We start from the raw sequence: 26,950 nt of genomic DNA on the forward strand, positions 1-26,950 counted from the left end.
CTCAATGACGGAGGTTGTCATAAGAAAGAGTAAATGTTTTTTAAGACTGTAACCACAAAGAACACAATTATGTCTCAGTGAATCATCACCGCAAGACGGACCAGCGGCTAACAGGAATAAAGCGATCATAGTTTGAGATGCACAAATAGACATAATATTTATCTTAAGAATAAATACGCAATTCGGTCTAAACTATGGCTCGATCCGGACTTTTTTCCCATAAACCCCAAACTTTATGAATGAATAATTAAATGTCATTCAGTTTATTAATGCAGTTGCATTATAAAATGGCATTCAGTTTGATAATGCAGTTGCATTATAAATTGTCATTCAGTTTAATAATGCAGCTGCATTATAAAATGTCATTCAGTTTAATAATGCAGTTGCATTATAAAATGTCATTCAGTTTAATAATGCAGTTGCATTAGTGAACTTGGAAGGTTCCGGCTATTCACAACTTCAGCAACCCATGCTTGTCGTAAAAGGCGACTTTGCTTGCCGTACGATGCGACTAATGGGATCGGATGGTCAGGCTCGCTGACTTGGTTGATGCATGTCATCGTATCGCAATTGCGGGAATCGATGCTCATGATGTCAATCACTGTATTGTATGGTCCAGCCTCGATTATCTACAGACCGACGTCATATAGCTGGGATATTGCTGAGTGCGACGTTAAACAACAAACAGACAAGATGACGCCAATTGTAGTTGGGAAAGTTGGGAAAGTGAGATAACGGAGATGATAAGCATGGAGTAAATCACCATTCTTTCTTTCCGCGTGATAATCTCTGATTAACTACGACAGTCACACCCGGGGGTCGAATAACAAGTCTGGGATCTCAGAAACACAACAAGCCTAGATTGGTCAACTACCAATGTCAAATAATCTCCCGATGTCACGTACAGCGCCCACAGACAAGGTAAACACCAATCCAGTGTTGATGACAGCGACGGACGCCCGCTCACACCCTACCACCATCTTGCTCCATCGATTTTCCCCAAGAGCGTGCCATGCCGCCAGTGTCATAAGCAGTGACAGCTTCTCTTCTTATTTGTAGGTTTCCGTCTAACTGGATATACAAGCTGCTACGCTGACAGACGCATTGTGGCCACGATGGTGAACAGATAATTTTGCCGTTATTTAGGTGAGTTTTTATTTTACTTTTTAGTTTCACCATTGTCCTTGTAAATTAGAATTTCCTGATTTTCCGGGATGTTTCTTGCAACGTTAGTTAAAGCCTTGGTACAATTTAATTTAATCAGCTCCGGACCCATGTATTTTATCGTTTTCATCTCAGCTAGTCTTGTCACACGAATCCGTTATGATCTGTCGATTCAGTTGTATACAAAGTAATATTATGCTTCCGCTGACGGTTTATTTACTTAGGAAAACGTACACTCTCACATTATTACATAGGGGCGAATCGGTAACCTGGTGGTTAAAGAGTTCTTTCATCATCCAGCTACCAGGTGCGATATCCCACTTAGGTGATGAGTGTGAAGCCTATTTCTGGTGTTTAGCATCTTGATGTTGTCTGGTGTCTACCTTCTTGATGTTGCTGGGGCCCGTGAAGATCCGGGGTAGAATAGGTCTTCCGCAACCCATTCTTGCCGTGAAAGGCGACTATGATTGTCGTAAAAGGCGACTAACGGGATCGGGTGGACAGACTCGCTGACTTGGTTGATGCATGTCATCGTATCCCAATTGCGTGGATCGATGCTAATGATGTCAATCACTGGTTCGTCTGTTCAAGACTCGATTATTTACAGACCGCCGTCATATTGCTCACTGCGGCGTTAAACAACAGTCGAACGAACGAAATTTTGTTGCTGGAACATTGTTAAATGGGACGTAGAACCAACATCACACCTGCGAAGTAAAAACACGTGGATGACAACCATCTGGATCATTTCTTGGAAACAATTTAGGGATAAAGTTATTGCTTTGTTTCAAATATGATCGATTAATGATTAATCTTGCGATTTTCAAGGCAACCGCAACGCAACTTTCATGTTAACAATAATGCCATGAACTAGACGACAATCTTCCTTAGCCGCACTGAAGACATCCGGATCCATTGTTGAGTGAGTGGATTTGGTGTAATACCGCTTTGAACAGTATTTCATTATGCGGACTTTAGAACAGATTCCTAAAGATCCAGGTTAGAATTGGTCTTCAGCAAGCTATACTTGTCGCAAAAGGCGACTAACGGGATCGGGTGGTCAGGCTCGCTGACTTGCAATTGGTTTGATGCATGCCATCTTATCCCGATTGCGAACATCGAAGGTCATGATGTCAATCACTTGTGTATCTGGTCCATACTCGATTATTTTCACGCCACCGTGATTTTTTATCATGATCATCGATCCACTCAATTGGGTTACAATGACATGCATCAACCAAATCAGCGATCCTGAGTACCCGGTCCGGTTAGTCGCCTTTAACGGCAAGCATGGGTTGCTGAAGACCCAACTCACTCACTCACTCACTATTACACAAAACATTACTAATTTACAGCGAGGAGATGCACTTTATTGTCAATTTTGTCTCAGAATCTACAGAAACGCGCCCCGAGAAACACTAACATCCATTGAGTGTGTTTAACTATGTATCCTGTGTTGCTTTAGCTGTCAAGCCATTCCTCGTCATTGATAATTTACATCGGTCCATTTTATACAACAAGTGCAGTAATTAGCTTCAATGTAAGTCGCTGATATGTTTTTATCAAATACCAATCGATGTTCTCTAAGCATGGCCAGCAATTTCTATAACCTCAACCAGAGAGTGACGCTACGTCAATTCAAATCTCATCACAGCGAAACCCGTGAAGATCCGGTTAAGAATAGGTCTTCAGCAACCCACGCTTGACATAAAAGGAGACCCAACGAGATCGGGCGGTCAGGCCAGCTGACGTGGTTGATGCATGTCATTGTATCCCAATTGAGTGGATTGTTGCTCATGATATCAATCACTGGGTTGTCTGGGCAAGACTCGATTATTTGCAGACCACCGTCACATAGCTTGAACAAACCATGCTTTTGTCACAATATCAACATAATAGTACAATATACTTAAAATCAGTGTCAAAGCAACACGTTTTAGTTGGAACTATATTTCCTTTTGTACCTGTCCGACTGATTAATCAAAGACCTCGTGACGTGATATATTAATGCGCGCATTCAAGGAAAACGTGCTATGTTTGGGTACTGTTTGTGAGAGAGGAGAATAGTTTTCGAAGATATAGAATTTAAGAATATTATATGATAAAGAGGTACCAACTCACTCTGATATCACGCTTGTGTGTTTGGTGATGATAAATGTCCTGATTATATATTTCTAATACAAGATAACTACCATCCCAAAATACGCCGCGTGATAATTTCTGTATACGTATACGTACATGTATTTGTGGAACAGAGTATTGATAAATTTGCATTTGTACGTGACATATTCGTACACCGAGGTGGCCGCGATCATCTGCACACAGACACTGACGACGTGGTCTAATCGCAGGGTGGTGTTGCTTTTATTACCCATGTTATTTCCAGTAACGAGGCATCAAGCATAATTACGTCTTATCTTGAAACACGATCGTGAATATACATTGGACTACTGGACGTTGCTTTGTGGTACTATAGCTTGGCATCAGAGGACTAACATAAAGACTTTGTAGGAGTGATGGGGTAGTATACCGTTCGCTCGTTATGCCGAAGGCCGGTTTCATTCCCAACATGGGTACAATATGTGAAACCCTATCTTGTGTCCCCTACTGTGATATTGCTGGAATATTGCTAAACACGGTCTAAACTATACTCACAGTCACCTGATAATAAGTGAATGAGTATGGTTTTACGCCGCTTTTAGTATTTTTTAGCATTATCGGAGACGTGGGGGCACCAGATGTGGTGAACGAACCCGGGTCTTTGGCGTGACGAGCCAATTAGCGAGGGCAGCAGATAGGTGAGAATAAATGTTGTTTTCAGTCACCATCAGCAATAGCTGAGGTGAGGTGAAATTGGGTTTAACGTCGCGTCCAAGATTATTGCACTTATATAGCGACGTGTATGTGTGTGTGTGGCTGCTTGTACTAGTCCGGACTGATGCCGATGTATAGTGCTAGCTCACTGAGATAACATGCCGCAGTTTAACATGAATACCCCACTCAGACACAGTATACTGACTCCGAGCCGACCAGCCCTTGTTTTATCCCCTTCATGCCGAGCGCCAGACAGGGTAACAACAAGTACAATCTTTTAACGTCTTTTTGTATGACGCGGCCGGGGATCGAATCCCGGACCTTCCGCTCTCCGGGCGGACGCTCTACCACACGACCACGGAGGTGGTCCCATCAGCAATACTTCAGCTGTGACACAAATGACTGTGCAAGTCTAATATGGGCCAGGCACACAAGCGGTTCGAGTATCAACAACGCTCCACAGACACACCGTCGAGCTTCGAGGACAGCCAGAAGACACATTGTGATCACACAGTCTTCAATATCCATATGACAAACATCGGGTGTTGACGTCCTCAGTTTACCCAAAACCTCAACTGCTCTCATATTGTATGATATTATCAATGTGTCAAGTATGGCAGCTGCTGATAATACGATGCATCAACGTTCAGCGATCAAGCCGTTGTATTGATGAAAACGGAGAAATCAATAAATGACAGTCATACGCTACAAGGTCAACCCTTAAACGAAGCATAACGGTGCCAATACTCAAACATTGTCTTTTTATTTATATGATAACTACATTCTTCGCACATCTGACTGGCACCGATAGTCCCGCTTTTTGTAATAAGTGGGCATCCATAACGAAAATATAAGTTACCCATGCCAAGTTTAGTGACGTAAAAAGAAATTTGTCGAATATAGAAAAATGCCATATTTCGAACATTCCCTTGTCCTTGAAATACACTATTTTAATCCATTTCTTTCTTGTTTACTTCCAAAAATGCATTGGCACACATACATTGAATGTTGTAGCAAACGAATATTTGCTTTGTGTTACCGACATTTATACTTTTCTTGTATACCACCAATTAGTAACGACGTCCTTTTCTATAAATCATAGCTTCCTCTGTGATGGGGTCGTCACATATAATGTTTCAAACAGAGATGGTAATTGTAACTTGAAACATCGGATTCACAAATTAGAATCAATGACAATTTCCTGGTAGAATGTGTATCATTCTATGTCAGTGTCTACTTATTTCAGAATGATTCATTTACACCTAAATCCACGACCTGTACAAAAGCAGGGGCCTTATTCAAGAAATGTATGTAGGGTATGGGGTCATATATATTTCAGAAATGTATGTAGGGTATGGGGTCATATATATTTCAGAAATGTATGTAGGGTATGGGGTCATATATATTTCAGAAATGTATGTAGGGTATGGGGTCATATATATTTCAGAAATGTATGTAGGGTATGGGGTCATATATATTTCAGAAATGTATGTAGGGTATGGGGTCATATATATTTCAGAAATGTATGTAGGGTATGGGTCATATATATTTCAGAAATGTATGTAGGGTATGGGGTCATATATATTTCAGAAATGTATGAAGGGTATGGGGTCATATATATTTCAGAAATGTATGTAGGGTATGGGGTCATATATATTTCAAAAATGTATGTAGGGTATGGGGTCATATATATTTCAGAAATGTATGTAGGGTATGGGGTCATATATATTTCAGAAATGTATGTAGGGTATGGGGTCATATATATTTCAGAAATGTATGTAGGGTATGGGGTCATATATATTTCAGAAATGTATGTAGGGTATGGGGTCATTTATATTTCAGAAATGTATGGCAAGGGGTCATATTACTGAGATGTAGCTATAGGGTAACATGTATCTCAAAACCGAAGTGCATTGAAATCTGGTCACGTGAAGATCACCAAATTTTTTATCATAGACGAATTAAAGGTCGAATGGATCTAACTCCGTGACAACACAATACGAAACGCAATAGCGACCTAGTTGGCACAATCACTTGCTCCGCTTCGTTTACGGTATATGACAGGTCGTAACACGTATCCTTGACAAACCGGGAGTGTTTTGTTGAAACCACATTCTCAGTTCTGAAGTTTTGAACACATTGATGATGACTGGATTTTAACTGTGTCAAAATGTGTTTCTATATGTTTCTCCATCTATATGTCTGTATGCGTGTGTCTGTGTCTCAACCTTTATCTGTATGTACAGTTTGGAGGTCTCTGTGACTCACACTCGGTGTGTCGTTATGTGTCGCAACGTGTTTCTCCATCTCTTTGCCACTGTGTCTCATGTACATGTTCGTCCGTCTGTGTTTGCAGGAGTGTTATTGTGTTCCATCTGTGTCTCTTTGGAAGTAAATTTGTTCTTCTACCCGCGTCTGTATTTGTTTCTGCAAGCCTTCATTCACTCTGTGTTTATATGTGTGTCAACGTATTCCTCCATCTGTGTCTATATGTGTGTCCACGTGTTCCTCCATCTGTGTCTATATGTGTGTCCACGTGTTCCTCCATCTGTGTCTATATGTGTGTCCACGTGTTCCTCCATCTGTGTCCGTGTGTCCACGGGTTCCTCCATCTGTGTCTATGTGTGTGTCAACGAGTTCCTCCATCTGTGTCTATATGTGTGTCCACGTGTTCCTCCATATGTGTCTGTATGTGTCAACATGTTCATCATCTGTGTCTGTATGTGTCCACGTGTTCCTCCATCTGTGTCTGTGTGTCAACGTGTTCCTCCACCTGTGTATGTATGTCGAGGCGTTCGGGTAGCCTAGTGGTTAAAGCGTTCGCTCGTCACGCCGAAGATCCGGGTTCGATTCCCAACATAGGTACAATGTCTGAAGCATATTTCTGGTGTCCCGGACCGTGATATTGCTGGAATATTGCTAAATGCGGCGTAAAACCATACTCACTCACTCACTCACTCACTCACTGTATGTGTGTCAATGCAACGTGTTCCTCCATCTGTATCTGAATGTGTCGACGTGTTCCTCCAATTGTGTCTGTACGTGTGTCTCTTCGTTCCTCCAGCTGTGCCCCACTAAGTATCTGTTGTTCAGTATCATGACTGTGTATCAAATGTATCATTTCTCTCTTTCAAGTCAAAAATGCAAAACATCTGTCAATATTTTTTAGGACAGCTACACGGTTCACGTTAAAAACCAATGAATCAGTGAAACATGATTCCATATGTTAACAATATCAAATATTCATTAACAGTAGCGTTTATTAATCATGATCCAAAGGCGTTTAATAACCCTTTTGGCTGGTACATATTCACGAGTCAATAGTGTTTGGACTATTATTTTCCTTAACAGCCATGACTACATTGATGGTTTGGGGTTCGTGTTAAACGTGTTAAAAGTTTGAGATGGACTGTTTGTCCCTTTCTTTGTATGAGATGGACTGTTTGTCCCTTTCTTTGTTTGTTTGTTACAAGATAGAAACGCATTTCCTTTGGATTTACCCAGCAATGCATCCAGCAGATTAATCACACACTATTAATCTGAAACTCGCCTTTAGCAGGTCATCAACGTATTCGACACTGCCTGAAGAACGCTTAATTATCTTTGGTCAATATGTGAAAACAAGATGAACAAGCCCTTTACATCGATATATCGATAGCCTATTGTTGCATATAACAATAGCTGCCGATAACTAATTACAACTGTTTTCGTCCAACATCGGAACATATAAAACGTACACGAACCACTGTTTCAGGTCCACAATAGTCACACTTCTGTGACATGCTGGCGGCGATAGCCGTGGAATTATGAAAATATTTTCTTTCATGTCGTATAATGCCGACTCGTCTTCAGGTCAAAGACTGCGGTAGTAGGCCAAGGCCATACTTCAGAGTAGTTTCGTTGGTAACGAGGATGTGCCAGCAGGCTATTTACCATCAGAACATAATAACAGATTTGAGTTGTCATGTAATTTGTAAAGGCACTGTCACCTTGAACAACTATTTTGGCAGCCATAGGCAGTAACTTCATTGTTTGTCCGAGCACGTTCAGCCTTAGTCATTGAGTCTGTTGAGGAGTTCATACCAACTGGGCGCGGTGGGGTAGCCTAGTGGTTAAAGCGTTCGCTCGTCACGCCGAAGACCCGCGTTTGATTCACGACATGGGTAGTATGTGTGAAGGCCATTTCTAGTGCTGGAATATTGCTAAAAGCGGCGTAAAATCAAACTCACCCTCTCACTCCCTCATACCAACTGGCACGATACATAAGTTTAAACTCACTAAAGTATAATTATTATTATTATTTATTTATTTTATTATTATTTTATTTTTTTAATTATTTTAATTTTTTTATCATTATTATTATTATTATTATTATTATTATTATTATTATTATTATTATTATTATTATTTTATAACGTTTGTGGGGCGGGACACGTTTACCCTTTAGGCGAAAATATTTCCACTGACACATTCGTATAATTGGCACAGCTGTTTTGTCCCAATTGAATCTGTTTCGTCGGATAATCGAGACTGGTTATACTCTGGCGCTGACGTTTCAAATACATTTGAGAAATAAATTGTATCAGCTATTCTGTGAGATGAAATTGAATAGATATCGGCGTAAGTATTTATGATCACTTCATTCTGAAAAGTGGGTTTATTACCAGTCATGACTATAATTAAATAATATTGAACTTAAATTTAACTAAATTAAAAATAATCGGTTTATCCACCCGTTGAATTTTATGTAGTCCATACAAGTTATAAACGCATTGGTTATCCAGTCCCAGCATCCCACAGGTTAGATACGCATTGATCATCCCACGCAGGAAACAAGCAGAAGGATGGCATTGATATGCATAGTATCGTACATTACAAAACGAAACCTCAGCCAAACTACCCTTAGCATTGTTCAGTACAGTCGTGTAGTTGTATGTATCTTGCTTTAGTTTCAAAGGGCATTTCTCAACTCGCACCCGTTGTAGGTAAACAATTCATTTTTAAAATGCAAGCGACGATATTCAATCCATAATCATAATCGATTGTACGGCCCCGACTGTATCATGAGCATGTGTTTATGAATCACCACATATAGTTTAATTAGCACAGTGTAGTAGATTCCACGAAACCTTCTCAAAGAACAGTTTTGGTCATGGACTTCACCTGTTTGGGGGCACGGGTGGCCCTGTCGTCTAAGGCGCCGCGATTCGCTGTGCAGAGTTGCGTTCCTTGGGCACGCCAGAAACCTATGATTGTGGGTTCGAACCCCAGTTCGCCCCGATTATGTTTCTAGGTTTGTCAGCACCATACCCGTGCTTGTGGGTTTCACCGAAGTGTTAAACGTCGAAGACCTGGATCACTTCCGGCTTTCCTCCCACATTAAGGTGAACTTACATATAATTGTAATACTGTTAAACACAACTCACTTACCTGGTTGACACTCATCTAGTTATTCCTCGATCTTGTCCTACGTAATAGTGATTTTTTATGCAGAGATATACACAAATAATGTATGGGAGTAAAGACAGAGATACTGAAGCACTACAGCTTGACACACTCAATTACGAAATGTGGCTGAAAAGTTCTGAGCAATGATGGGCTGCGTTGAAGAGCTTGTTGCTAATTATTTATCAACATAATCCCCTCCGAGGTCCACACACTTCTGCCAAAGATACTGGAGTGCCTGGATCCCACGTATGTAGGAGGCGTCCCCCTTTTGTCCATTTTCTTTAACAGACACTACCAAGTCACTTGACCCGTGAACATCCGGGGTAGAATAGGTCTTCAGCAACCAATGCTTGCTGAACAAGGCGACTATGCTTGTCGTAAGAGGCGACTTAAAGGAGATCGTGTGGTCAGGCTCGCTGATTTGGGTAATGTATGTCATCGTATCCCATTTGCGTAGCCGCAGAGGACTTCCGCCCATGTCGATGGTGGTGATACCTATTCGTAACTGATCATGAATTGTCCAAAATGCATGTTTCCCCGCGGGTTCATAGTGCTCTGACCCGTGAAGAGTCGGGTGAGAATAGCTCTTCAGCATCCCATCCTTGCTGTTAAAGGCGACTATGATTGTCGTTAAAGGCAACTTACGGGATCTGGTGGTCAGGCTCGCTGACATGGTTTGATGCATGTTATCGTATGCCAAATGCGTGGATCGATGCTCATGATGTCAATCACTGGATTGTCTGGTCCAGACTCGATTATTTACAGACCACCGTTATATAGCTGGACTATTGCTGAGTTCGGCGTTAAACAACAAACAAACAAACCATGCGTTTGTCACAATATCAACATAATAGTATAAGATACGTAAAATCAGTGTCAAAGCAACAGATTTTAGTTCGAACTATATTTCCTGTTGTAACTGTCCGAGTGATTAATCAAAGACCTCTTGACCTGATATATTAATGCGTCCATTCAAGGAAAACGTGTTATGTTTGGGTACCGTTTGTGTGAGAGGAGAATAGTTTTCGAGATCGGGTGGTCAGGCTCGCTGACTTGGTTAATGCATGTCATCGTATCCCGATTACGTGGATCGATGATCATGATGTCTGATCACGGTATTGTCTGGTCCCGACTCGATTATTTTACAGACCGCCGTCATATAGCTGGAATACTGCTGAGTGCGGCGTTGAACAACAAAACAAACAAACCAAACAATGTCAGGTTGATGACTGAAGACATTTGCTGCCTGGTTATGTATTGGGTCAAAGGCAGCCTGTGAGTGTATAATGTATTGTACATATGACAATACATGTACGTGCAAACTTTTATGGGTGTACCATTCATCCTACCTAGTTAGTGTAAGAACCTTTCTGCCACCCCTCGTAATATGCCACTCAATTATCTTTTTCTTGTGTTTTTGATCACAAAATGCATCAAATATTAGTATATTGTAGTTTTCCAACCCAAAGAGAAAGAAAAATCGACTCTGACACACATAAATGTCCACATTTAAGTACATCTAGGCCTTCATACTTTCACTTACATGCAGTTTCGAGATAACGAAATTGATTGTATGTAGTACAATATAGATTTGAAATTTAACCAGTTTTAATCAACTCTTTTAGTAGTTTTTGCTGAGAACGATATCTATGCCTGTAGGTATATATTGTACATTGCTGACTTTGTGCGACATAAATATGAGATCAAGATCGTTATAAGCCTGACATTAAGATATGAGTTGATTTCTTGCGACATAAATACGACATCAATATCGTAACAAAAGCCTGGCATTAAGATATAAGTTGAACTATATTTCTCATTATGCAGATGGTACTATGACATGTGATGACTTGGCTGTGGTATTATGGTTCGTTCAAACAGAAATGTGATAAAACAGAAAACATGTCAGGGATGCTCAATTCAAAAATCGAAAAGGGTCTTCTCCGTCATCATCAAACCCACTGACAATAAAGTACAGCATTGCATTTCAGAAATATTAACGTTTAGGTATTCTGACAATCACTGAAATACGCAGTTTAGATGCCAGCTAATCCGAAAACGCCGATTTGAAATAAGACCCTCAAACTTTGCAGAAAATCAATAATTTATAAATACATCGCTTAAGAAGAATGTGTCACAGGATAAGAAATACCTTGCAATTTACTGACTCTCATAGCCTTTGTGTCTCCACATGATTCCATATGTGTCCCTCAATCTGTATCTGTACCTCCACATGTCTCCATATTTGTCCCTCCTTCTGTATCTGTACCTCCACATGTCTCCATATGTGTCCCTCCTTCTGTATCTGTACCTCCACATGTTCCCATACTTGTCCCTCCATCTGTATCTGTACCTCCACATGTCTCCATATTTGTCCCTCCTTCTGTATCTGTACCTCCACATGTTCCCATACTTGTCCCTCCTTCTGTATCTGTACCTCCACATGTTCCCATATTTGTCCCTCCATCTGTATCTGTACCTCCACATGTTCCCATATTTGTCCCTCCATCTGTATCTGTACCTCCAAATGTCTCCATACTTGTCCCTCCTTCTGTATCTGTGCCTCCACATGTCTCCATATGTGTCCCTCCTTCTGTATCTGTGCCTCCACATGTCTCCATATGTGTCCCTCCTTCTGTATCTGTACCTCCACATGTTCCCATACTTGTCCCTCCATCTGTATCTGTACCTCCACATGTCTCCATATTTGTCCCTCCTTCTGTATCTGTACCTCCACATGTTCCCATACTTGTCCCTCCTTCTGTATCTGTACCTCCACATGTTCCCATATTTGTCCCTCCATCTGTATCTGTACCTCCACATGTTCCCATATTTGTCCCTCCATCTGTATCTGTGCCTCCACATGTCTCCATACTTGTCCCTCCTTCTGTATCTGTGCCTCCACATGTCTCCATATTTGTCCCTCCTTCTGTATCTGTACCTCCACATGTCTCCATATGTGTCCCTCAATCTGTATCTGTGCCTCCACATGTCTCCATATGTGTCCCTCAATCTGTATCTGTACCTCCACATGTCTCCATATTTGTCCCTCCTTCTGTATCTGTACCTCCACATGTCTCCATACTTGTCCCTCCTTCTGTATCTGTACCTCCACATGTCTCCATATGTGTCCCTCCTTCTGTATCTGTACCTCCACATGTCTCCATATGTGTCCCTCAATCTGTATCTGTGCCTCCACATGTCTCCATATGTGTCCCTCCTTCTGTATCTGTACCTCCACATGTCTCCATACTTGTCCCTCCTTCTGTATCTGTACCTCCACATGTTTCCATATTTGTCACTCCTTCTGTATCTGTACCTCCACATGTCTCCATATTTGTCACTCCTTCTGTATCTGTACCTCCACATGTTCCCATACATATCCCTCCATCTGTATCTGTACCTCCACATGTTCCCAAACTTGTCCCTCCATCTGTATCTGTACCTCCACATGTTCCCATACTTGTCCCTCCATCTGTATCTGTACCTCCACATGTCTCCATATGTGTCCCTCCTTCTGTATCTGTACCTCCACATGTCTCCATACTTGTCCCTCCTTCTGTATCTGTACCTCCACTTGTCTACATATTTGTCCCTCCTTCTGTATCTGTACCTCCACATGTCTCCATATTTCCCTCCATCTGGCTCTGCATGTGGGTCTCTATATATCCATCAACCTGGCTCTGTATGTGGGTCTCTAGATGTCCCTCGATCTGGCTCTGTATGTGGGTCTCTATATGTCCCTCGATCTGGCTTTGTATGTGGGTCTCTATATGTCCCTCGATCTGGCTCTGTATTTGGGTCTCTGTATGTTCCTCAATCTGGCTCTGTATTTGGGTCTCTATATGTCCCTCGATCTGGCTTTGTATGTGGGTCTCTATACGTCCCTCAATCTGGCTCTGTATATGGGTCTCTTTCTGTCCCTCAATCTTGGTCTGTTTGTATGTCTCTCTTTGTCCCTCACTCTGTGTCTGTTTCTGTTCCACAATCTGGCTCTGTGTGTGGGTCTCTAGATTTCCCTCAATCTGGGTCTGTATGATGGTCTCTATATGTCCCTCAATCTGTATATTGGTCTCTTTCTGTCCCTCAATCTTGGTCTGTATCTGTTCCACAATCTGGCTTTGTATGTGGGTCTCTAGATGTCCCTCAATCTGGCTTTGTATGTGGGTATCTATATGTCCCTCGATCTGGCTTTGTATGTGGGCCTCTATATGTCCCTCGATCTGGCTTTGTATGTGGGTCTCTAGATGTCCCTAAATCTGGCTTTGTATGTGGGTCTCTAGATGTCCCTTAATCTGGCTTTGTATGTGGGTCTCTATATGTCCCTCGATCTGGCTTTGTATGTGGGTCTCTATAAGTCCCTAAATCTGGCTCTGTATATGGGTCTCTTTCTGTCCCTCAGTCTGGCTTTGTATGTGGGTCTCTTTCTGTCCCTCGATCTGGCTTTGTATGTGGGTCTCTATATGTCCCTCAATCTGGCTCTGTGTGTGAGTCTCTTTCTGTCCCTCAATCTTGGTCTGTATGCATGTCTCTCTTTGTCCCTCACTCTGTGTCTGTTTCTGTTCCACAATCTGGCTCTGTGTGTGGGTCTCTATATGTCCCTCAATCTGGGTCTGTATGCATGTCTCTCTTTGTCCCTCACTCTGTGTATGTATCTGTTCCACAATCTGGCTCTGTGTGTGGGTCTCTAGATGTCCCTCAATCTGGGTCTGTATGTGGGTCTCTATATGTCCCTCAATCATGGTCTGTATGCATGTCTCTCTTTGTCCCTCCATCTATGTCTGTGTGCATGCCTCTCTACGTCCCTCCATCTGCCTGTATGCGTTTGTGTTTTCATTTGACATTAGGCCCTCAAACCTCATTTCGCCGAATCAATACCTTCTAGGTATCTGTCGAGGATAAAGAGCAACTGCCTTTTTAGGAAATCAATTAAGCTTAAAGTCTTGAACCTCATAGCAGATTGAAAGGTCTTCCCTGCAATGAAACAACTAGATGTTCAGTGAATGGCAACACGCATCGTGCGTTAGAGTTGACAGGAGAGAAAATCTGCGACAAATATTTCTCTTTGAAGTAATTAGTGGATGACGGTATTTGCAAGTGTTATCTCTGAGCTTAATTGACAGTTGCCCCCACATGGCATGCGTGACAGAGGTTATCAATTGAACGGAACATGTCTTCAAACCAATTATTAAAGATCCTTGGTCCAAGGGAGGACAGCAGCGCGTGCTACTCTCATTATAGTATTGGTAGCAAACGATGTATCACTGTGCTGTGGGAATACAGGGAATTCAGGTTGAGTTGTGGGAATTCTTAGATGGAGGATGTTTGGATCAGTGGCGCGCAGTGACCATCTTATCCTTGTCATATACGTCCTGAGTCACTTATAGGTGTGGGTTTAAATCTCGATATCTAGGTTTGTCTGCACCATACACGGGCTCGTCCGTGTGACGAAAGTGGTAAACGTATAATACCTGTTTTAACTTTTCTCACACATCGAGCTGACACTCGAAATTACTTAAATGTTGTTTAAAGTGACGTTACATTTCACTCACTCACTCACTCACTCACTCACTCACGCTTCCAATATGATTTCACCTGACTCTGACATGTGTTTCCATCAGTGGTAGACGTACATACATATTGAATCATGAAAATGGATATCTTAAATCATAAGTTTGATCAAATACTACCAGGATACTATTATCAGAAATGCATTACGCATTTCATCAGCTCAAAATGACAGAATAATAAAACGAATGTGACCCACTGGATTCATCTTCCCAATGGAGTAATTGCTCCATCAATCAATAATGAGTGGTGAAGAAATACTGCTCTGTTTTAACCAGTTAACACAGACAGATGACATTTGTATCGGATAGTGACTGATTTGGGTTAAACGTCGCTTTAAATAGAATTGCAATACAATGAAGGCTATGGGGGCGAGGTGAAATGGGATTTAAGATAGCGTTCAAGATTAATGCACTTATACAGTGACGTGAAAAGGCCACACTGATGCAGGTCGTGGGCGTTGCCACCTGGTATGGAAGTGTTAAACCGTAAATCTAAGTCAGGGGGATTAAAATCATAGACCATACATATCTGGTCTATGTATGAGAGTCACGCCTTGACAAAAAAAATACGTTTTAAATTTCTGTCGTTGAATGTAAAATATATTAAGAATAATAACTTGTCTTGATATATTGCTCGTAACTGCGGTCATTTCGTGTACCAACACTACTACAGATGCAGATAAGTGAATAACAATCATCAACACATGTTTTCTATAACATGCAATATTAGAATATCCGTCATGTATTGAATATATTCATTTTTATCCTGAAAAGAATTTTTAAAATATATTATTGCCCAAAATATATATTAATGTTTTTTTTACACTGACGTATCCAGTTATATTGGGGTATTATGTACATGTACATGTAAGGCTGCTATTTGGAACTTAGGTAAATCTCACAAGTGTGAATATAATATGCAGCAGGCACTTGCCTGTTCCGTTGTCAAGATTGAGACGCGAGATGGTTCAAGTGTAGTGTGTTGGCATATTGTACAAGCACATATTTGAGAATACTTGTTCCCATAGTTGTTTTATTCCGAAATACGGATCACTCCCAACGAGCATACTCGATTTATAAAATAGCGTACTTCGTCTTTCTTCATTATTTCTTCGTGGAAAGGACATCACGTCCAGCATTTGACCCATGCACTTATTCTGGTGGATGGAAAAGGGTTTGCTCTCAGGTTAACAGAATTAAGAATGACTGTAACCGTCTGTTACATGCAACACAAAAAAGTCACGAATAACGAACTGTAAAATGGGAGTGTAGCTCTGCAATCCAATTGGTTGATTTTGATATTCATGCTCGTAAGTGGTATAATGTTGTAACCAACACAAAACGTTAAGGCATATAACCTGATGCGAAGGTGAAACTGTCATGTGATGATGCGTCTACGTATGCCATGTCAGATATGTGGCAGTTTGGTTCCACGTAACAACTTCCAACGGATCAAAGGCAGTTTAACGTACACTTTGCACCAGCTACATCCGCGTGGGCAGAGTAAGCCATACTTGTCAGTTTCAATCATTCGTTTATGACATGCCCACGTGCACACATCAAGACAAATTGAGTACACGAAGCCCGTTAAGTCCACTTGACTTATTGTTAGCTTGCTGAGGATGTCATCTCGAATATCCAACGTTAGGGAACTGTAGCATGTGTGTATATTGTTTTTGTTTATGCTTCATTAAAACACCAAAACGGATAAGTATTTTGTTATTTTTGATGTGTACTGGTGTTCAGCTCAAGCGAAGATGGACCTCATAAGGGTCTTTCAGTTTCCCATACTGCCTGGAAATATAAGTCTGCCTCATCAGATTTGTCATGCCTTACTTCCTGTAGGGGCACTCAGCGCCAAGATACATCTCACTCTGTCAAACGACCTACCGCCTCCGTGTCACCTTATTCCTCTCTGATCTTATCGACTTTCATCGATCACTACGAACTAACTTTATGCACTACTTTTGTACAATGTTATGTACAGCATTATGGACTAGTTATACTACTTCATGCATTTCTATTTGCACTAATTTATGTACTGCATTATACGCTAACGTATGCACTAGTTTATGTACTGCATTATTGACAACGTGTACTCGTTTATGTACGGCATAATACACCATTGATACATTTTATAGTACATCATTGACTATTTTGCATCAATGAATGCACTACTTTATGCGGGGCGGTCGGGTAGCCTAGTGGTTAAAGCGTTCGCTCGTCACGCCGAAGACCCGGGTTCGAGTCCCGACATGGGTACAATGTGTGAAGCCCATTTCTGGTGTCCCCCGCCGTGATATTGCTGGAATATTGCTAAAATCGGCGTAAAACCAAACTCACTCACTCACTACTTTATGCATTACATTCTTCACATGTTTATGTATTGATTATAGATAGTTGTACCACTTTGCATTGCTATTTGTGCAAGTTTAGGTACTACATAATACACTAATGTGTGCACTACATTATGCAAGAGATTTAGAAAAATGACTATGAAGTGATCAACATGTTTATCATCATGAAGTCAGTGAGGACAAATGCGTAAGATGAATAAAGTTCCATTAAACCACAAAGTTTATGTGAAAACACAATACATTTCAGCGCATAGTGCACTGATTTGTGTACTACATAATACACTTATGTATGCACTACTTTATGCACTTTATGTACAAAACAAATTCATGTACTACTTCATTTGCGGCAGCAAATAAAAGCAACAAAATCATTTCTATAGTCATGCTTAGCATAAAGGTCCAATGTACGAATTTGTGCACTACCTTATGAACTTTTTATTTACTTATATGTTACTACTAAATAATCATGAACTTCTTTTTTAGCTAATGATGCACTACTTTATGTTCTAATTTAGGTATTGATGTATGCACTGATGTAGGAACTATTTTATGCACGTCTGCTTTGTATAAACCACTATTTATTAATTCATGCAATAATGTATGCACTAATCTATGAACCATCCATGCACTATTTTATGGACCTTACGCCAGTCCGTGATGGATTCAGCAGAACGCATTAGTACAGTTATTTGGACTGTACCCCAATACACAACAGACGAGTGAGAGAGTGAGTTGGGTTTATCGCCGCTTTTAACAGTATTCCAGTTATATCGCTGCGCCCAGCTTAATGTGGGAGGAAAGCCCGAAGTGATGCAGGTCTCAGACGTTTACCACTTCGGTGAAACCCACGAGCACGGGTATTGTGCTGACAAACCTAGAAACATAATCGGGGCGAACCGGGATTCGAACCCACAATCATAGGTGCCCAAGGGACGCAACTCTGCACAGCGAATCGCGGCGCCTTAGACGACTGAGCCACCCGTGCCCCCCACAACAGACTAGAACGAACATAATAACCATAACCGGGTATACATAACTGGTAGGCATGTGGGGTAGATTGAGATAACACCCAATCAGTAACATCAAAACTGATATTTCATACCGTGATTTCTTTGGCAAATCTGTTGAAAAGGCCAAAACGCTAAAAAGAAAGTACCAACGAAAGTAGCGATAAAGTCAAATAGTTTGGATTGAATTACACCCTTTAATGTAAACTTTTCAATTCTAAAATGGCATTTGTCATGCAGAAAAGCGCGTTAAAGATCTTGTTATATATAGAATAGAAATGCATCATGTTTATATACGCTCAGAAGACTTGGAAGAAGAGAGTTATATACATGTTGTGATCAGTAATATAATACATTTGTGTTTTGTCATTATTTCAGAGTATGTTCAGTGACATTTGAGTTATAAGCTCTATTAAAAACATACTTATCTGCCCTTGATTTGCATGAGCTGAGCGGTGGATCTTCAGGTGAAAACATGTTACGGCGTGTACACGCTCCCGAAGCATATACCTAAGGCCTATTGTCACTGTTCAGATGGCGCAGAAAAAGGTGTTTCAGATAACATCCAATACGTAATTAAAGCTGATAATTTACTTTATGATTTTTCGTCAGATCACTTGAGAAGGAAAAAGAGTTGCCGTAATGAGCTTTAATCCATCGTAAAGAGTGAAAAATATGAAATAGTTATTAAATTACACGCGTTAAGGCGAAGGATTTAATTTTAAAATGTTTTTTTGTAATGCAGAAAATATAATTACATTATTTACCAGAATATTTATAACATATTTAGCCGTGTAAAACTTTACCATTACGATAGAAAATACATTTACATTTACAAAAACATTTAGAATACTAAATGTTGCATTAAACTTCAGTGGTTTATGATTGAGTATCTCTCATAATCATGATCATGATTATAAGAACTATTTCAATGACATAAAAGACCCGTAAAGATCCGAATTAGAATAGGTCTTCAGCGACCGATGCTTGTCGCAAAAGGCAACTAACGGGATCAGGTGGTCATCCTCGCTGACTTGGTTGATGCATGTCATCGTGTCCCAATTGCGTAGATCGAGTACAAACTCTATTATTTACAGACCGCCGTCATACAGTTGGAATATTGCTGAGTGCGGTGTTAAACAACAAACTAACAAACAATAACATAGAAATGAAACTTTCGTAATTTTGAAGCATTGGTCTCTCTGAATGGCTGGCTTCCATCTTTGTATTTCAGTAGTTTTTGTTTGAAGTTCCCCTTTTTCCAGTGATTGATATTGGTCTGGAGACCTTTGGTTTGTTGCCAGGAAATGTCATCATTATTTTTGCACATTAATCCAACCTTATGTTAACATAATATAACCATGTATATAATTCAATAAGGGTCATCTTGTGAAGGGAAGCTGAAACGTCAATAAAAAGAAAACAGTGGTTCATGGAACTTATAATTGAATTAATGTTGTACTCAAAATGTTGTTTTGTTCAATAGGTCCTCGAGATGAACCTGTCTGACACCACAGTGCCATTGAGAGTACGGCAGTACGCCAACCTCACCAGCATTCCATATCCGGAACCTCCCGACCACCTCCTCGTGGCAACTACGGCATTCTACGTCATCATCTTCCTCTTGGGCATCGGCGGGAATCTGCTCGTGCTGCTCGTCTTCCTGTCCTGTCGCTCTCTTCGCACCTTCATCAACTCCCTCTTCCTGAATCTGTGCCTAGCTGACTTCCTTGTCCTGCTGATCAGCGGACCGACTGCGGTGTTGGATATCTATGCCATGGAGGTGTGGTACCTTGGAGGAGTCATGTGTACGTAGATCAATGTCTGTCTTCTTCGCGATGCAATCGCGTCCACTTGCCTATGTCAAAGCCTATTTTCTACACTTGCCACATCAAGGCCACTTTTCTTGGCTCGATCCTGGCGCCACCTCGCATAGATCACGAGTTGTCCCGCTTGTAATGTAAATGCGATATCCAAAAAGATCGCTGTTCTTATCTCGTATAGCTTTACAAAGATGGCGACCCCAGTAGTCGAAGATCTAGTCGATGAGATAACGAAATCATTCGCAAATTCATCCTTGACACAAAAACATAGGCAATCCTTTTTCGAAGAAAAAGACGTGTCAACAAAGGCAGGCAGCGGTAAATCACATTCATACGATGGTGTACCATTCGTGGATGTTGATTTTGTTAAATGTTCTCTGATTGGACTATAGATATGTGCGATAGTCCAATCATATTTAGAACAGAAAAGTGGGCTTGACGTGGCAAGAGTGGAAACAAGACTTTGATAGAAAGGCTAGTAGGCGCTTTTGCCTCTGAAAGATGAATGTCTATATACCCATAAACTAGTGTAGACTGAGTGAGTGAGCATGGTTTAACGAAGCTTTGAACAATATCGAATAATTATCTTACAGCAGTATGATCAATGTTGTCTGTCCTCTAATTGCATTTTTGCACATAGACACAATTATGCCAGTCCCATAGGTATTATTGTAAAGTATTTTCACCAACGTTCCAAGGGTATGGTGCAACGTCATCAGGATTCGAACCAGCGAGTAAAGGTTTCTTCTTGCCTAACTGATACTAAATTGCCGGACAAATAAAGTTTAGACCCATGTTTCATGGTGCCCAAAACTGAATCAAACAATAAATGGTAATTCGATGAATATATTAGACGAGGATGGCAGAGTTGTGTTTAGGACCTTAAGTTTGCATTGTTTCGGCGAATGTTGTCAGCCTAGTAAAGTGTTGATAATGTTCGCAATGTTTTAGCCAAATCCAATTTTCAAGTGTATACTTTCCTTTGCCCGGCAGTTTAGTCCAAACCATTATGATCGGTACCGAAGACTGTGTATAACATGTAAACGAGCCAGGTCATGTTCAACAAAGCGATCTTAGTGCTAAGTCACAGTAGATCGCAACGCTCTTCCTTTAGCAATGATTTATTAAAACCTTATAATAGCATCAGTCTGCTTCACAACCAACTGAATTTTAAAACACTTTGTCATTGACAATTCAGCAGTTTGACCAGGACCTTTTCGTGTACACTCAGTAACAGTTTATTGATGTGGCGTTCAAGTTATGGTAAAATATGCATCATTAGAGTTGACACCGATTTAGTGAAAAAAACTTACCGTCAAATATGACAATTAATTGATGCATCCTATGGCTCCATTACCAGTACAGCATCTGCTCTTACTAAGAGATTACGCACAATAATCAATATTGTCTATTTCTGTATGTCACATATTATCCCATATTCTGTTACCGCGCAATGTTCTCTAGAGCTTAGAAAATTGATTACAGAGAGACATCAATACCGACATTTGTTTTATGCTACTGGATTTGTGCAGTGTGTTATGCCAAAACAAATTTGTACATGGCAATCCTCTTTGGACGTTGTCATAAATCAGTTATAAGCAAACAGAACTAAACAATCACACTCATACTCATGTCAACAGCGATTTCTTCTATTTCACAGCTAAAATGAGAGTGAGTGAGTGAGTGAGTGAGTGAGTGAGTGAGTGAGTGAGTGAGTGAGTGAGTGAGTTGGGTTTTAACAGTTTTTCAATTATATCACGTCGTGTCAGAGTAATGTGGGAGGAAAGCCCGAAGTAATGCAGGTCTCAGACCTTTTCCAGTTCGGTGAAACCCATGAGCACGGGTATGGTGCTGACAAACCTAGAAACATAGTCGGGGCGAAACGGGATTCGAACCAACTATCATAGGTTTCTGGCGTGTCCAAGGGACGCAACTCTGCACAGCGAATCGCGGCGCCTTAGATGACTGGGCCACCCGTGCCCCCCAGCTAAAATGGGATTCCTAAGGTGTCGTTATATGCCATGCTGTATGTCATGAGGTACGGTAGATCATGAGACAAGACATGTTGCCTGTCAGGTCCCAATGACATCCTACCAAACACATCCCAAAAAATATCGATACTGATGAGTGGTTCAGATGACCTGCACATCGGATTAGTCGAATTGTTCATCGGTTTTGTTAACTGTATATCGGTTTCGTGAACTTTCCATCGGGTCAGGTAAACCGTACACAGGGTTAGGTGACCGGTACATCTGGAAGGTGAATTATACATCGGATAAGGTGAAGCATGAGATTATGGTATATCCCTTAGATACTATCAGGCATGAGAAGTTGGCTGTTCATGTAGGTATTGTGAAGCACAATGCTTAATTCCAGAAACCCTCGTGGTTTATTGCCCGATGGATTCATTCTGAAGAATACTAAACTGACAGGGCCTAAGCTTGCAGTGTTTCACTGTAATTTTTAAGTTAAATCGAACTTCTACATGTATTCTTTCTTTCGCCCTACACCCTACAATATAACTACACCCAGCACAATTAAATTTGCCCTTATGTTTTGGATTTGGATTAACAGTATGCAGACCAGCAAACGTACTTCCAACACTCCATGCATGTCAGAAGCAAATATTGACTCACAAGTGGCTTACAAAATTTCTATTCTTGACCATTTACATATGTACGTACACTCAGTATTTTCTTGAAAGACCTATACGACAAAACATAATGATCACCGACATACACGTTGCCAAAAACATATACCTACCATTCACAATACGATAATTAATTGATGCATCTCTATGACTCCATTAAGACTTTAAGCTGATGCTGTTGCTACTTCCAGACATCTGCCGGTGACTTTCACAGTTACCTTTGCATCTGTCTTAAAATATTTTATTAAATATGAATAATCATTTCTTAATGCCCGTCATTACCACTATTCACAGAAGAAGCATTAGATTCCATGTTGTTTGAAACTCAATACAAAAATTACCTCTTTGATACTATTCTATTCTTACTAAAACAGTCTTCATCCGACAATATCTTTAAAGTAATAATTACACTAATTGATAAATGAGAGCTCGTTGGGATTTTTATCTCAGTTAGATACCTTTTTGGGTTAATTCGACATGAAAATCAATCTTATGACATTTCCTCACAATCTAATTTTTATATAATTATATTAGCAAACACGTTTTATGCTATTATCTGTAGAGCGCCATATGAAGGGATGTAGTTATGAAATGTAAGTCGGCTGCCGGGTTTAGCTACATAATAACTATAGACACAAGAAGGCTCTCAAATCATATTTCGAAAAGTTAATCAATGACATTATTATACAAGGTATTTGATATTCTGTCTTCCGGAAGAGGAGCAGTTGAAGGCCTTATACTTTCACCATTTTGGTGAAACCAAATAATATAATGAAGGCAAATTGGGGATTTGAAACGTTGATCATAGCTTTCTGGCTCACCAAGGTAAAGGAAATTCTGAGAATTTCGGCAACTTAGGCAACACAGGAACACTTCTTTGCAATAAACCGAAACTCATCTGCATTGAATATACCTTTAAAGAAGTTTGAAATGTTACATTTAAAAAAATCCTTGTGACATACGAATAGGAATACTCCAAATACTCTTTTTTTCAGGCAAAACGGTGGCTTTCGTAGAGAACATGGTAGCCAACGCTTCCATCTTGTCAATTCTGGCTGTCAGCATAGAGCGGTATCGCGTGGCCAGCCGGCCCCTCAGTCAACACGGCGGGAGCTGCAATGCTGCTGTCAAGACAATGGTGATGATCTGGGTCATCTCAGCCACAGTGGCGTCCCCCATTCTGTTTATAACCAAGTACAAAAGTGCCCTACTCTTGGATGGAACTTCTGTCAAAGTCTGTAAAACAACGTTACATCTCTCATGGCATAAAATATACGTTCTGTTATCGACAGTGCTTTTCTTTCTCATCCCTTTCGTTGTGCTGGTGTTTCTGTACTCGAAAATGTGTTTGAGGGTTCTGTCGTCCAGACGAAGTAGTATGGAGGAGATTCCTGCACAGATGAAGGAGGTGAACCGTCTAAAGAAACAACTTCTCCTTATTGTCTTAACTGTGGTGCTAGCGTTCTTTGTGTGCCAGACACCATATCGTGCCATTGTTTTATGGATGTTGTTTGACACAACAAAAAGTGTTCGGAATCTCGGTTTTGTCGGCTATTTAAGTTTGATCTACTTTACCAGGATACTTCTTTACTTAAACCACGCCATAAATCCGTTTTTGTATAACTTCGTGTCCAGAAAGTTTCGACGTGCCTTAACCTCAATTTGTTGCAGGGCCTTCCGAAGAAAATCTTTCAATGACTTTCGTGAAGCAAGAAAAAGGAACTTCGCCGTTGAGATACAAAACAGACTCGGATGTGGGCAACTGCGAAGTCTGGAGCACACGCATTGTCTTTCACCACGTCACCGGCATCGGCATCGGCAAAATGACTTTCTGATGTTGTATGAAAACCTTATTGAATGACATTATCACAATCATAAGTTCTTTCTTGTTAAATGATCGACGAGAGGCCTCTGTATTTGTTAAAGACGTGTAAGTTATGATAAACTGTGATAGAGTTAGAGTAATCGTAACTATCTACATAATTGTTTGTTGCTGGTCTGTTTGGCAAGAAAAATGTCAAGCCATTAATCATTCCCCTGATTATATTACACTTTGCATCCCTTAGTCGAACCAATTGACGCGGGTCACTGGTTCGTTTCAAGGGAAACGCCTACGTCACACTTACGTCACTTTGGGGTTTTCACCCATATTGATTCACCCATCGATTCACATTGGTAAACACTATTTAATTCATTGATGAAATCTAAAATGAATCTATCATACAATTCTAAACTTTGGAGAATGTATACTTTACGTTTCATATCCGTGTTACGCCCTGGGGATACAAAGCAAGGGATATGAGATCCTTTCTTAAAGATAGGACATAGTTTTGCTTCCTCAAGTAACCAATCTCGTCAAGAGAATAAAAAAAACATACTGCAAAACTTGACCTGTTCTAAAAACCAGCCCCCCTCAGGCACTCAGAATATAAATCTATCTGATTTAATTAATCGCCTGTGTTAACTACACTCTTCAAAAAAAGAAACGCATGGGTGTTTTGAGAATTCCAATTAGATGTTTTTCCCCAGCAATCGTCATAAAGACAATTCTTATGTTTGATTCCCGTTAATCATGTCATGTTTGTTGTGCATTGCAAGGAGGCACGGAAATTGCTTTCAGAAAAAGTTTTCAGCAACAATGCACGTGCAAAATTTTCGAAACAAGAGTAGATACACTGACTATAAAAGACCGTACAAAATTCATCAGTTCATTACGAATTTTCTGAGGTGAACAGAGATCGAAAAATGTCAAGATTAACTGCAGATTGGACTCAAGATCATCCCAGAAGTGGAAGACCAAGAGTGACCACCCCTGCTCAGGATCGGTACATCCAGTTGCATCACCTTCGGAATCGATTTGCTACAGCAACGGACACTGCAGGAGAAGTGCCTGGTATGCGAAGAATTTCCGACCAAACCGTCAGAAATCGTCTGAGGGAAGTGGGAATTCGAGCGAGACGACCAAAAGATGGACCTGTCTTGCGACGTCTACACCGTCAACGACGTGTCTGGTGGTGCGACAGAGTACATGCATGAGATCTCAGGAACTGGTGACGCGTTTGGTTCAGCGATGAGTCACGTTTTCTTCTTCAACGACGGGATGGAAGACAATGTGTATACCGACGTCGACATGAACGTTTTGCGTCGAACTGCTTTTGACAGGTGGACCGATTTAGTGGAGGGAGTGTCATGGTGTGGGAAGCCATATCCTACACGGGTAGATCACAGTTAGTGGTTGTCCAGGACAATCTTAGACCAAATTCTGCGTCCTCACCTCCTCCCAACTTTCGGCCCCACACAGCCCGTGCAACAGTTAATTTCCTTCATTGAGAACATCAATGTCCTTCCATGGTCGTCCAAATCGCCTGATCTCACCCCGATTAAACATTTGTGGGACGAACTTGATCGACGCGTCCCTCAACGTCACCAGCGTCCCCACACACTGGCACAACTCGCCAACGCCTTACAGGAGGAATGGCGAAGAAAATCCGACGACTTGTGCAATCTGTGCCAAGGAGGTGTCGAGCAGCGACGACTGCAAGAGGTGGTGTGACCAAGTACTGACCATGACGCCCCCTTTTGGCTACACATGTACAATGATTGAACTGAATTAATGCTGACAATGCTTTTGTCTCTAATTTCATTTGATTGTGTTCTCGCATATTCTGTATAGATACTTTTTCATCCGCTTAAAAAATATCCTAATTTTTTAACTATGCGTTTCTTTTTTTGAAGAGTGTATAAGGGGCACACCAATCATCATGGAGATGGAGATACTAACCGGCATTTTCAGATCTGTACGACAATTTGGTCAAATGTATTTTTTAAAATACTAAAATTCTATATTCCCTTAAAGTGTTGACTATGTTTGGGTGGAGTCACAATCCATCTAAACTGCCGGACAAAAGACAATACACACTTGAAAGTTGGATTTGATCAAATAATTACAAACGTTATCAAAACGTTACTAGGCGGAAAGCGGTCGCCGAGACATTGTAGACTCAGTCCCAAAACGAATCAATGGACATGACCATTTCATAACCATTTCTTGATTGTTTCATTCTAGCCACCATCACATATGAGTTTATACTTTGAAGACAACGATTAAAGATGACAT

At 40.8% G+C, this 26,950-nt stretch overlaps 3 protein-coding genes across 3 annotated transcripts; 1 reads left to right on the forward strand and 2 right to left on the reverse strand.

The window, feature by feature from the left end:
• The first annotated feature begins 1,066 nt into the window (after window positions 1–1,066).
• Window positions 1,067–24,694, forward strand: LOC139449730 (growth hormone secretagogue receptor type 1-like). The gene is made up of 3 exons (XM_071231253.1): window positions 1,067–1,146; window positions 19,847–20,168; window positions 23,829–24,694. The coding sequence occupies exons 2-3, from the start codon at window positions 19,856–19,858 to the stop codon at window positions 24,692–24,694; spliced, it is 1,179 nt and encodes a 392-aa protein (XP_071087354.1). The 5' UTR covers window positions 1,067–1,146; window positions 19,847–19,855.
• On the reverse strand, window positions 11,597–12,901 carry LOC139453740 (golgin subfamily A member 6-like protein 7). The gene is made up of 2 exons (XM_071235208.1): window positions 12,788–12,901; window positions 11,597–12,697 (listed from the first exon to the last, which is right to left on the reverse strand). The coding sequence occupies exons 1-2, from the start codon at window positions 12,899–12,901 to the stop codon at window positions 11,597–11,599; spliced, it is 1,215 nt and encodes a 404-aa protein (XP_071091309.1).
• LOC139453741 (accessory gland protein Acp36DE-like) lies at window positions 13,008–14,168 on the reverse strand. The gene is made up of 2 exons (XM_071235209.1): window positions 13,973–14,168; window positions 13,008–13,669 (listed from the first exon to the last, which is right to left on the reverse strand). The coding sequence occupies exons 1-2, from the start codon at window positions 14,166–14,168 to the stop codon at window positions 13,008–13,010; spliced, it is 858 nt and encodes a 285-aa protein (XP_071091310.1).
• Window positions 24,695–26,950: the final 2,256 nt, after the last annotated feature.

This window comes from Haliotis cracherodii, unplaced genomic scaffold (genome assembly GCF_022045235.1).
Source record: "Haliotis cracherodii isolate W230 unplaced genomic scaffold, xgHalCrac1.p SCAF_10, whole genome shotgun sequence".
In the NCBI taxonomy this organism is placed as follows: Eukaryota; Metazoa; Mollusca; class Gastropoda; order Lepetellida; family Haliotidae; genus Haliotis; species Haliotis cracherodii.

What these genes read in the sequence shown, in the direction of transcription:
- LOC139453740 (XM_071235208.1), bottom strand. Translation starts at nt 12,901, where the DNA reads ATGGAGGGACAAGTATGGGAACATGTGGAGGTACAGATACAGATGGAG. An exon ending in ATGTATGGGAACATGTGGAG is followed by an intron (nt 12,698 to 12,787) that starts GTACAGATACAG and finishes GTGGAGGTACAG; the next exon opens with ATACAGAAGGAGGGACAAGT.
- LOC139453741 (XM_071235209.1), bottom strand. Translation starts at nt 14,168, where the DNA reads ATGATTGAGGGACATATAGAGACCCACATACAGACCCAGATTGAGGGA. An exon ending in GGAACAGAAACAGACACAGA is followed by an intron (nt 13,670 to 13,972) that starts GTGAGGGACAAA and finishes AGGGACATCTAG; the next exon opens with AGACCCACATACAAAGCCAG.
- LOC139449730 (XM_071231253.1), top strand. Translation starts at nt 19,856, where the DNA reads ATGAACCTGTCTGACACCACAGTGCCATTGAGAGTACGGCAGTACGCC. An exon ending in GTACCTTGGAGGAGTCATGT is followed by an intron (nt 20,169 to 23,828) that starts GTACGTAGATCA and finishes TCTTTTTTTCAG; the next exon opens with GCAAAACGGTGGCTTTCGTA.